Here is a 13,532-nt window from a genome sequence, read left to right on the forward strand (position 1 = left end):
AGATGATCTATATTGTAGTAACTCAGCTTGATGGAATCATGAGAGCCACAGACTCACTGTCTGGCTAGAGACCTACCAGTGCTACTATCTGGCCTGAGAAGCAAGGGTGGAGAAAGTCTGACTTGTTTGTTCCAGCCCTCTGATTGGCAGTGAATGCTTGGAGGTGTGCCTGATATGTTCGTCCCATAAAAGGGCTTGAGGTAGCAGAACCTCCAAGCTGGTGGTCTGTCATCCTAATCCGTTAGCTGAGATGGAGCCCCAGGAGAGCACCCTACTTACTATCATGTGAAATCTCGCAAAACACAATGTTGAACATTGACTGAAACATTTTCTATTCTTGAAACATTTTACCCCCCTTTCTGACAGTTTCTTCTCTATAGTCTTTCTAGGTCATTCTTTCTTCTTTTTATCTTGTCTTGCCTCTTCTCAGCAAAAACTCCCTCCAATTACTTCTGAAAAAAGAATAATTTGTATATACTTTCTCTACATTTTTTTAACCATTACATTACCTTTTTCTTTAAAAATTAATTTTAAATTAATAAAATGTTACAGGGCAGTGAAAGCCCCCCTTACTTGTTCATCACGGAATTAACTTGTATCTTGAATTGTATGTGTATCTCTTCTATACATGTTTTTATAATTTTACTATATATGCTATATTATATGTGTATAATATGTGTAGGAACTATATATCTGTATATCTATATATCTCCATACACACTACATAGTATTGCTTTCTGTAAATGGAGTCATACTTATGGATTGGACAGGAATTACATTGAATTTATACATTCATTTTTTTCCATTTTATTTTATTTTATTTCTTTTCAGTTTTCCAAAATTCATTGTTTATGTACCACACCCAGTGCTCCATGTAATACGTACCCTCCATAATACCCACCACCAGCCTCACCCAACCCCCACCCCCCTCCCCTCCAAAACCCTCAGGAGAAGTGATGGGGTAAATCAGAAGGGGAGACAAACTATACATTCATTTTTAGAAGGATCTTTATTGGCTCTTCATATTCTTGAATTTGGAATATCTCTGCATTCCCTTTTGTCTTCTTTTATGCCATTTGTTAAACTTTCACATTTTAAAAATATAGGTCTTATAGCTAGACACCTTTTTTTGATTGCTGCTATTGAAAATGGCATCCATTTTAAACTTATAGATATAACCTGGCCACTTGACCAAAAATAACACATTCCTTAAATCATTTTTTCCTCTGATCACTACCTCATTACGTAACTGCTTATTTATTATCTATCTTTCATTCTTGAATAGAAGGTCCCAAAAGGGAGGAACATTCCCTGTGTTCTTCATTGTCCTACCCCCAAACCCCATGATAGTGTAGGGCAATATGGAAGAGAGGAAAAATTGTTGAGTAAATGTTGACTAAGTTGCAGTTTCTAAATTTTTATTTGCAGGTAAAAGGAAACCTTATTGATTTTTGTATATCTTATCCAGCAGCCATTGTATTCTCTAGAATGACAAAGATTTTTTTTCCCTTTTCTACTGCTGTATCTTTAGTGCCTAGAAGAGGACCTGACACATTAAAGTGCGCAATAAATATTTATCAATGAATGAACCTTCCTGAATATTAATTTACAGCTCTTCTTTTCCAGTCCTTACAAACTTTCCTCTTTTTCTTGTCTTGTTTCCCTGGAAAATGCTTCAGTGTAATGTGGAACCAAGAGATGAGAGCAGCTCCCTGTATTTGTTTCTGATTCAAAGGAAATGCTTTAAAATTTTTATTTCCGTCTGCTGTTGGTGTTTGGTAGGCATTTCTCATCCCATTAAGAAAATTTCCTTCTATTACTAATTTTCTAAGAATATCTATGATGAGGGGATGTTGAGTCTTATCAAATGCCTTTTCTGCAGTTGTCATTGATTCTCTCAGTATATTTTGCATCTATCTTTGTTAGGTACGTGTGCATGTGCGTGTGTGTTTTGAATTTTCTTTTTGATCTTCTATCCTTAAAGCTTTGTTAGTACAACCTGATTAGACTTATATATTTTACAAATTGATGGATCCATTTTGCTTAAATTTTACTTGGGATTTCTCATCTATATTGTTAAGTTAGATTGATCAGCACTTTTCTTTCTTTACTTCCCTTTACTGGCTTTGCTCTCAAGATTATACTAACCTCAAGAGGCTGGAGACTCAGACTCATCCTCTTTTTTATTCTTTATTACTCTTTGCATTAGATTGAGCTTGGGTCATCGGTTCATTAAAGCTTTGGTAGAGTTCCCCTATGAAATCATCGGGGCTCATATTTTGGTTTTATGTTATCTGTGCACAGCTTTAAGTACTGATTTTTGTTTGATTTAATGGAAATTTTTAGGTTTTTCATTTTTTTCTTCAGCTCATTGTATTATATTTTTATAGAAAACTAAGAGTTCAAATTTGTTAGCATACAGTTTTTAATGGACATGATTAAAATTTAAAATTTGTTAATGAATCTGAAATTAAGTCCTTTTCTTATTAGTTATATTGCTCAGTTAAGCTTTATTTTACTACTGATCAGTTTTATCAGCAGTTTATACTTTATTAGTCTTGTCAAAGTAATAGATTTTGATATTTTTTATCTTTTCTAGTACATTCTACATTTCTATTTCATTAATTTCAGATATTGTCTTGTTGTTTCTTCACTTTCTTTCTGTTGTTTTCTGCTTTGTTTTTCTAACTTTTGGGGTTAGACACCTAGCTCATTTTTCTTCTTTTCTAAACATTTAAAGCTATTAATTTCCCTCTAAATATTGCTTTGACTGCACTTTTACATTTTTAAATATGTTTTTAAGGAATTTATTTATTTATTTATGATAAAGAGAGAGAACATGAGAGTGCACAAGTAGGGGAAGTGGCAGGCGGCAGGAGGAGCAGTCTCCCTGCTTAACAAGGAGCCCTATGCAGCACTCCATCCCAGGTCCTGGGATCATCATCTGAATTGAAGGCAGACACCACTGACTGAGCCACCCAGGCATACCACTCTATAAAGTGCTTTCACTCTCATTCAGTCCTAAATATATTCTAATTTCCATTATGATTTCTTATTTAACACATGGTTTATATGGAAAGACATTTTGTTTCAGTATTATGACTCCTTTTGTAATCTCTTTGTTATTATATTCTAGTTTTATTCTATAGTGGTCAGAGAACATGGTTTTTGATACTTTTAATATTTTCTGAGACTTAATTTGTGGTCAGCAACATTGGTACCTTTTTATACGTGTTAAATGGGAACATGAAAATTTCAGAATAATTGTAAAAAATTTGTAAATTCAAATTACTTTGTGTTACAGAAAGCTTGTTATTGTTTTGTTTTTGCTATTATTGTAATTCACCATCTTCTGGAAATCACAAAAATCATCTGTTTTATTCCTTAGTATGTTTGAAAAAGTATTCTATAGTGGAATGTCAGAAACTGCTCATTCAAAAGTGACTAATTTATTTTTAACTACCAAATCCTATGGCCCGTTTTTAGTCTCAAACCCATGTATCATTTGATAGTCATCATCACTCTGTATCACCCTCTTTCATTTTCTCTCTTGGCTTTTATGACATGACATTGAACTTGTTTTTATCCTCTTTTTCACACTTACTCCTGTATTTACTGTTTCCTCTTCCTCAATATACTCAAAATGTAGGTGTTCCCCTAAGCTTCTGCTGTCATCTCTGTTCTCTCATTCTTTCTCTCTATTAATTACCTCCCACATATTCATTTCTAAACCAGTCTAGCCATGCTTTCAGCTCTTATAATATACACACAGGTGATTTCCATGTTCAGCCCCAGAGTCTCTTTTGAAATCCAAACTACATATTAGCTCTAACAGATAGCTCCACTTTGGTTATATACCATTATGTTAGATTCAGTATATGTAAAAACAAAAATATATTTTTATGCTCTTCCCAGTTATTATACTGTTATAATATATTGCCATTATATGTTATTGCAGGATAATTTTCTCAAGCAGATCTGTGGTGATCTAATTTACCATACAAAACTCAAGTTTTTTTTTTAATATGGTAAAAAATAGGTAAAATGCTCTTTTTTATGTTATGTATCTTTTACCATATAAAAATAGCATTTCACTTATTTTTATGTACACAATTCAGTAGCATTATATACATTTACAATGCTGTGCAACATCATTACTGTCCTTTTCTTTATTTCTCTTAGGTAATTACCTCAAATAACTTCTGGGCCATTAATTGGATGTGTATTTAATTTCTTAAGAAACTACCAAATAACTATTCAAAATGGTCTCATGAGTATACATTCCCACCAGAAATATATGAGACTTCTAGTTGTTTTGCATGCTTGCCAACATTTGATCTTGTCAGTCTTTTTTATTTTAGCCATTCTGATGGGTATGAAATGTTAACTTACAGTGGTATTTAATATACATTGTTCTGATGCATAATGACACAGAGTACTTTGGACATCCTCATTGGCTATTTACTGAACTTCTTTAAAGGGTCTCTTCACACCTTTTGTCATTATTAACTTGGTTATTTGTTTTTTCATAGTTTATTTATAAGAATTCCTTTTATATTCCAGATATGAGTCCCTTGTTAGATATATGCTTTGTAATTATCTCCTCTTCTCCCCCTGCACAGTCTGAAACTTGCCTCTTCATTTTCTTAGTCATGTCTTTAATGAAGAGAAATTTTAATTTTTGATGAAGTCGAATTTATTAATTTTTTAAATCTTATGGTTAATGCCTTTTGCATTCAATCTAAGAAATATTTGCCTTCCCCAAGGTTGTAAAGATTCTGCTTTCTTCTAAGAGCTTTATGTTTCTAGCTCTTAGGTTTACATCTATCTGTAAGGAATATTAAATTATTTTCTATTTATGGAGAGAGGCAGATGTTGAAGGTTTTTTTTTTCTTCCATAGTGATACTCAGTTACTAAAATACCACCTGTTAGAATGACTTTTCTTTTCCCCATTGAATTATCTTAGCAGTGTGGATTGGGTTGTATTGACCATATATATTTAAATATCCAAGTTTATAAAACATTAAGGTCAAGTACTGAAGTCATTCAATTAGCACCTACATGTTTCAGACTCTATATGTTATTAGTGACAATCATGAAATAGATATTATTTCCTATCTTTCATTCCCTCATGTCATCATAACTACAGAATATAATGCAAGTTGAATAGGCCACATTTTTGGACACTAACCTGTATAATTACAAATCCCATATTTATTCTGCCTTTTCAGAAATTAAGTACAGATACCTTTGATTGGCACTTAAGGTCTGGCAGAATTAGCCCATCATAGTGCCTCAGCTAGGTCTTCTAATGTTTTCCTAAAAATGCTTAATGTTCTAACTATACCAGGCCTCTCACAAATTTCTAAATATGCCCCACCTGTCTCCGTGTGTGTGTGTGTGTGTGTGTGTGTGTGTGTGCTTTCATTGACATGCATTTTCTGCTCACCATTTCTGCCTAAATCCAGCTGATGTTTACATTTCCATCTCAAAAAAAAAAAAAAAAAATCTCTCCATCAAGCTAGTACTGAGCCTCAAAATGAGATGTGATACCTCTGCTTCAAAATCTTATAACATTTTTAAATCTGAGGACACTTAAGATATTCTGCCTTATAAGATGTATTTTTTCCTGTATTCAAGAATGCCCAATCTTTCCCCCTAGGAAGAAAACCCCTCAAAGGCAATGTGTTAATTGTCTTTGTAGCTCTTGAATACAAGATATGTCAATTAATTTGGCTGAAAGAAAATTTTTGATTTCGCTCAAAGATATTGTAGTGAAAGTTAAAGAAAGTTTTATAAGGAACAGTTTAACCCAGCAGATGTTTCAGGATAATCCCAAAGTTTATTCTATCAATTTAATCTTCCTAAATGCTTCTTTATTTTTTTTTTTTCCTCCAAATTAGAACTTTCCAGTTGGAGGATTCTCAGGACTGTAGTAGAGATTTTGTGGAGGTCCGCGAAGGAAATGCCACCGGTCACTTGGTGGGGCGATACTGTGGAAATGTCCTCCCCCTCAATTATTCAACCATTGTTGGGCATATCCTGTGGATCAGATTTGTCTCCGATGGCTCAGGCAGCGGCACAGGCTTCCAAGCCACATTTACTAAAAGTAAGTTGCTTCTTTTTTATTGCTGTCTTCCAGAAAACATCCTGTGAACCGGGAAGGATAACAAATTTCTTAGTAACCCACAAGATTAAGAATAATCCTGTACTCTATTCTCCTAGATTTATTGTATTTGAAGAATTACTTGATTTTGAAATGTATTTTAAAAACTAAATTATATATGATTGGCCCACTGGGAGCAAGGGAAAGCATTCTCAATGGCTCTAGTATTCTTTTTAAGCTCTAGTTTCTACCTAATATTATGTTAAACTTCTTGTATGATACTTTTTAGAACCTTCTAGTGCATTGTAGCTCAGGTTTAATATATTGATATCAACTGTATTTCCTTTGTTCTCATCAACTCTATATTCTTTAAATTCAAAGCATTTACTATTATTTTAGGATTGAAGTAAGTGCTCAGATATAACAACAGGAATTTATTCTAATAGAATAAAATGTTAAATATTTTTATTTTCTAATTTGACTTTTCCACAATTAGCTATTCCTCATGTGGTTCCAATATGTCCATTTCCCCTTACCAATTATTTTAAAAAACACATCCCATTCTTTTGTAAAATAAAGTAAAATAGGTAAACAAAAATTAGAGAAGGAGCCTGGTAACACCCCTTCATATGTCCTCAAGTCCCCTGGGGGCTGGGAACCCCTTTTCGCTTGGGAAGTTATCTCCTCTTTTCACACCATGCAACCTTCTTAGGAGATGGAATTCCAGTCACAAAATCACTGTTCTCAAGGAATTAATAGATAGTACAGAAACCAAAAGGGAAGCAATATTTCTTTCAGTGTTCAGAATAGAAATCACAATCAATTAAAAGCCCATCCTTTTCAACACCCCTTGCCTTTTGTTTCTTTCATTTGATTAAAGAGCTGTTCTAAGTACATCTGATTTACTATTCTGTTTTCCCTCCTAGTATTTGGCAATGATAATATCATGGGAACTCATGGGAAAATTGCCTCTCCCTTATGGCCTGGACGTTACCCCCACAACTCCAATTACCAATGGATAGTAAATGTGAATGCATCTCAAGTTATACATGGTAGAATCTTGGAGATAGACGTTGAAGCAGCACATAGCTGCTATTATGACAAATTAAGGGTGAGTTTCTAAGTACAATCAATGTTTATAAATTTTGATGAATTTCTATTTGCAAAAATAAACCCAAGTTACTGTCTATTCAAGCATTTGTAAATCATATGAAATAGTCTTCCCTAAATCATGATTACCCTTTCTAGGTTAATGATGAAAAGGTAATTCTGGTATTATATTTATTATCTTTGGATTCTGTAAACAAGTTTGTTTTAGCATCATTGTAATTTACCTGTTAGGCTTTGTCTATGCATATTTGTGTATCTTAGTTAAGTATTTATTATACCTCATATCCCATTTTCTTGTGTATTCTTATGTTAAAAGTTTGAAGAATCATTTTAAAATAAATAAATAATTGTGGTGGTTATTGCCATCAAGACATTGAATGCTATTACATTCTTTATTTTAGCTTTATTCAGGTACGTTTGGCAAATAAATATTGTACACACACATATATATATATATATATATATATATATATATATATATGATGTACATCTTGATGTTTCAATATATGTATCCATTGTAGAATAATCACCACAATCAAGCTAATTAATGAATCTACCACCTTGCATGGTTGTCATTTGGATTTTGTGTATGTGTGTGTGTGTGTGTGTGTGTGTGTGTGTTAAGAATATTTAAGATTTACCCTCTTAGCAAATTTCAAGTATATAATACAGACAGTATTATATATTACGGTATTAGCTATAGTCACATTACTGCACATTAGATCTCCGGAATTATTCATCTTTCATAGCTGAAACTTTGTAACCTTTGACCAACATCTCCCTATTTCCCTCTCTCCCCATCCCCTGCAGCCATCATTCTCCTTTCTCCTTCTATGAGTTTAACTATTGTATCAGATCCTCAAAGGCCAGGATTCCATTGTATTCATCTTGGGTCTACAGTGCCTCACATAGAATTCAGCACCTAACAGATGTTCAGTATGTGTGGAAATCATCATTACAGTCTGACAAACTTAGCTAATAAAGTAGCTTCAGTAGAGAAATTTACAATTACAATGAACTTATTCCAAATTATTTAGAAGATGAAGGGAAGGATGTGCTGAAGAAAAAAAATGTGCTCCATGCCATTTGTTTGTAATGATCAAAATATGTCTCTAAATAGGTGATTTAATATTTTAAGCCAACTAAAAAATTATTGAGTGCTTTGAATGTATACTGATCCTTTGCAAGCTGTGATTCTTTTGTTGTCATAAATTCTGCTTTCCGTTACCTGTCCACTTTCATTAAACCTTTCCTCTTTCTTCTTGTTTTATTCCTTTCTTTCTAATTCCTTCTTCTGAAGCTCCAAAGCATTCAATAAGATCTATTGTTGTGCAACCATCTTGATTCCTACTTTTCCACCCCCAAATTATTCTGTAAATCAAATAATGAGCTATATCACATAGAGCTTGTGCATTAACACAATTCTGCAGCAAAGATAAAACTATTTTAAAACACCTTAAATTTTTTGCAATCATATTTTATATTTAATGGTGGTTTCTATTTAGACTGATATATAATGTTTATTTATTTTTTCCCATTGTGATGAAATTATGATAACATAAGGCAACCTTTCAGTTTTCTTTTTTATGAAGAAAAATAGAAGTAATTGCCTAAATTCAGTGCTCTATTATCAGTTTTCCTTTTTTTTCTCTTTTTTACATGCAGATTTATGATGGCCTTGGCGTTCATTCCCGCCTAATTGGAACTTATTGTGGTACCCAGACCACAACTTTTAGCTCCTCTAGAAATTCTTTGACATTTCAGTTTTCTTCCGACTCTTCAATCACGGGGAAAGGATTCCTTCTGGAGTGGTTTGCAGTGAATGCCTCTGTTGGACCTTTACCTACTATTGCTACAGGTGTGTTTGGTGATAAATGAAATTTTGCTTAGGGGCTGATATGTATGGGTTAGTCATTCAAACGGTCTACCATAACAAAAGCCAAATACATAAATGACTTAAGTACAGCTCTAAAGCCCTTCCTCTGTTCAGGTGTTCTTTTAATTTCTTAAAAACTACATTTTCTAAAAACTGTACGTTTGCTTTTTAAAAATGCTTGTTTCCCATCATATTTTTAAATTTTAATTAGAGGTTTGATATCCATGAGGCATTCTTGTTATAATTTCCTTCTTTCTTTCTTTTTCTTTCTTTCTTTCTTTCTTTTTTGTTTTTGGTTTTTTGTTTTTTTTTAGTGAGAGAGGGCGCGCAAGAGGGGTGGAGAGGCAGAAGCAGAGGGAGAATCTTAAGCAGGCTCCACAATCAGTGCCGAGCCAACGTACTCAGCATGAAGTCAGATGAGGGCTGGATCTCATGACCCTGAGATTATGACCTGAACCGAAATCAAGAGTTAGACACTTAACTGACTCAGCCACCCAGATGGTTCTACTTATAATTTCTAGAAATCCCTTCAGATATCTCTGAAAATATGATTTGTAGGTACTATGTGGGCTCACACACACAATGCACACATACAACATTATGGATCAACTAGTAGACAGAATTAATTGTATTTCCTCTCTATTTCATTTTAAATGTTCTTTAAGAAATGCTTCACTTTCTCTTTAGTTGGTTGCAAACCTTCATGTTTCATGGTAAAATTAGCCCAATTGTTAAACTTTTATTTTGCTATGTTTAAAACCTCTTTAATCCCCTCAGTAAGCAGTGTTTGGGGAGACTGATTTTTCCTTAATAACTTGTTTAAACAGCTTTGAATGGCTTTTATGGGGTGACGTGGAAGTTTGACAGACATCTCTTGGAGGATATTGTCAGTCCTTGGTATAAGTTGAACCCTGAACAACACAGGTTTAAAACTACATGGGATTTAAAATATCCACTTATATGAGGATTTTTTTCAATAAACACAGTCCAGTGCTGTAAATGTGTTTTCTCTTCCTTGTGATTTTCTTAGCATTTTCTTTTGTCTAGCTTACTTTAGCATTGTAAGAATACAGCATATAATGCACATAACATACAAAATATGTGTTAACTGACTATTTATGTCATCACAAATGTCTATAGAAGAATGATCCGTAATAGTGAAAAAGCACAAACAACCCAAACGTCAAACAGGTCGATAAAATTTAATGCAGTATATCCACACAGTGGAGTGCTAGTCAGCCTGAAAACAAGGAAATGAGTGAATGAAGGGAAATGAAGGAAATACTGATGTGATGCCTGATGCGATACAGATGAACATTAAAACACGATGCTAAGTGAATGAAGCTCGCTACAAAAGCTAATCACATACTGCATGACTATATTTACATGAAATGTGAAGAACAGACAAATCCATAGACAGAGACCGAAAGTTGATTAGTGGTTCCCATGGGCAGGTAGAATGGAAAACAGGCAAGTGATCAGTGGTAATGGGTATAAAGTGTCTTTGGAAATGGAAAATGTTCTAAAATGATCACTGATGGTTACAGAACTTTTTGAATATATTACAAACCACTGATTTGTATAATTTAAAAGGGTAAGTTTTATGAGATCTACAGAATAGTTCAATAAAGCTGCTTTTAAACAGTCAGAAATAATGGCTGTTTTATACATTTTACCAAATTGAAAATTATTTCAAGGTTGCCCAGATATAAATTACATGGTGAATAGCTATGTTGAAAAAGTGAAGATTGAAATCCAGAAGAAACAGAAATAATAGCAATAATACAGTTCATCTACATGGACTAACTTCATGCTCAACAAATAACAGACTCTAGCCAATAAATGGGCTGTGTGGCAAAACTATGGTGAAAAAAGCAGAATAAAGTGTGTTTTTCTTACACAAAAAAGAAATTAAGGGAAATAATAGCTGTGTGAGTCAGCAGATTTAAGAAAATATTTCTAGGGATGCCTGGGTGGCTCAGTGGGTTAAGCCGCTGCCTTTGGCTCAGGTCATGATCCTAGGGTCTTGGGATCGAGTCCCATATTGGGCTCCTTGCTCAGCAGGGAGCCTGCCTCTCTCTCCGCCTCTGCCTGCCTCTCTGCCTGCTTGTGTGCTTTCTCTCTCTTTCTTTCTGACAAATAAATAAATAAAATCTTTAAAAAAAAGAAAAGAAAAGAAAATATTTCTAGGGGCATCTGGGTGGCTCAATGGGTGAAGCCTCTGCCTTCGGCTTTGTTCATGATCTCAGGGTCCTGGGATTGAGCCCCACATTGGGCTCTCTGCTCAGCAGGGAGCCTGCTTCCTCCTCTCTCTCTCTGCCTGCCTCTCTGCCTACTTGTGATCTCTCTTTCTGTCAAATAAATAAATAAAATCTTTAAAAAAATATTTCTAGATTTCTTTGAGAACTCTGTTTTAATTGGTTGTTTTCTCTCAGTTCAGGGCTGCCACTTGAAAACCAATGTGCTAGATTCTCTCCCATCAGAGGTATTTGACAGATGTCATTTTTTTCCTTCGACAGGTGCTTGTGGTGGCTTCCTGAGGACAGGAGATGCGCCTGTCTTTCTCTTCTCCCCAGGCTGGCCCGAAAGCTACAGTAACAACATTGATTGCATGTGGCTTATTCATGCTCCAGATTCAACTGTGGAACTCAACATCCTTTCCCTGGACATCGAAGCTCACAGAACCTGTGACTATGACAAACTTGTGATAAGAGATGGTGAGAAACGTTTAAACAAGTGTCAGCCCTAACACATATTTAGTTAATGTTCAATTATGATAATACCTTTTTGCTACTTCCATCCATTTTGTATGGAAGTTCCCAGATACTACGGTTTATGAGGGTACCCAATACCTGAGTTGGCCACAGTTTCTAAAGAATGTAAGGAAAGTATTAAATGGTCTGTCACAAATGAATGCACATACTATGTCAGGGACAGCCTTATGTTCCTAAAAACAAACAAACAAACAAACAAACAAAAAACAAAAAAGAAAACACTTCCTTTGGCTTAAGTAGGAAGTAATGGTCTGAGTTTCCAGGTGATGCTGTTGACAGGCCTTGGAGATAAATTTTGATATTTTATACCTATAGCTTTAAGATCCAAGTGTGGAAAAGTATGTATAATTGCAATATAATCAATTCTCTTTGTCTGCTGAATCTCTGGATAGAGTAGGCGGAATGAAGGCTAACATTTTTCATCTTTACTCTGTGCAGGTGTGGTGTTGCTATGCAGTGAGGGATAAGCATAAGGCTAATATGCAACATGTACAAAATTATGCTTCACGGTTCACATTTCAGCCACACCCCAGACCCACTAAAATAGAAACTCTCAGGATGGGTCCTAGATCTGTGATTTAAAAAAACCTTCCAGGTGGGAAAGTAAGGCAGGATTGTGCAAACTGCAGAGTCAGATTCTACCTTGGTTTAAAATTTTGATATTTTGACCATTTTACATTAAATTTTAATCTTTAAAATACTGCACTAAAATATTATTTATCTTGATTTCTAAGGTCTTTGGCCCCTCCTTGAATGTTGCCCATGATGCAGATACTTCTCTTGCCTGCCCTTTGTCCCTCCAGTAGGGTACTGACGGTCTTTAAAGTTTGAGAACCACTACCCGCCATGATACTTTAAGACCTCACATGCCTACCTAGAGGGGAACATCACTAGGGAGATGTAAAACTTGAGAACAGAATTAAAGGAGCCATTGCTAAGAAGGCAGGCTCAGTATTTTTTAGCTTCCTGTCTTTTAAGATATGTGAAAGATATAGAATATTCTATGAATTTCCCAATTGTTAGTTTCTAAAAATTAATGAAAAATGCTTCCGAGTGTTTTGTGGACCAAATGTGTTTGCTTTTCGCCCATAGTTTACTCAGATGCAAGCTCTTGTCTCCCTTATCCGTTACCCTAGACTTCCACGAAGTACGGTTAGGAAATGGCCGAGGGTTTTATTTTTCTTTTGTTGAGGCTGGGCCCCAAGACTCAAATCAATCATACAAATCAGATGAGATGATAAATCTTAACTGTTCCCCCTTTTCCTATCAACCGTCAACTGTTAGCACATTGCCCAGAGAAGTTATCATCTTTTCTCACGTGGAGGCATTCCGGTGGATGTAACTTTCCATGTAATGAAATGAGTGTGTCCTTGCACACATATTCTGAGTGTTCAGAATCTAGTAGGATCTTTAAAAAGATGTCTTCAGTAGGTAACTCCGGTAATGAAGTAAATTATGGTTACTCTTTTAACATGCACTTTCTATTGAGTTGCTTTTTGTTTCACCAATAATTTTTCTTAGAAGGCTGAACCCTGAGAGTTGTTTTCTTCTTCTGTGTGACCTTGCGCAGAATGCTAAATGTCTCCAAGTCTGTTTTATTGTCTGTGAAAGAGAGAGCAGTATCTACTTCTTGAAGTTGTTATATCCGGGAGCATGATACATTCC

General features: G+C 34.7%; 1 protein-coding gene across 1 annotated transcript in view; it reads left to right on the forward strand.

Annotated features, from left to right (window-relative positions):
• The window catches only part of LOC111155560 (cubilin), a 257,013-nt gene that overhangs the window by 151,451 nt on the left and 92,030 nt on the right, over positions 1–13,532 (forward strand). Inside the window, exons 37-40 of the mRNA XM_022515785.1 lie at positions 5,905–6,110; positions 7,034–7,218; positions 8,883–9,075; positions 11,613–11,810. Coding sequence (XP_022371493.1) covers positions 5,905–6,110; positions 7,034–7,218; positions 8,883–9,075; positions 11,613–11,810 — 782 coding nt within the window. The remainder of the gene's footprint in view (positions 1–5,904; positions 6,111–7,033; positions 7,219–8,882; positions 9,076–11,612; positions 11,811–13,532) is intronic.

Source organism: Enhydra lutris, unplaced genomic scaffold, assembly GCF_002288905.1.
Source record: "Enhydra lutris kenyoni isolate GAN:26980312 unplaced genomic scaffold, ASM228890v2 scaffoldscaffold42, whole genome shotgun sequence".
Taxonomy (NCBI): Eukaryota; Metazoa; Chordata; class Mammalia; order Carnivora; family Mustelidae; genus Enhydra; species Enhydra lutris.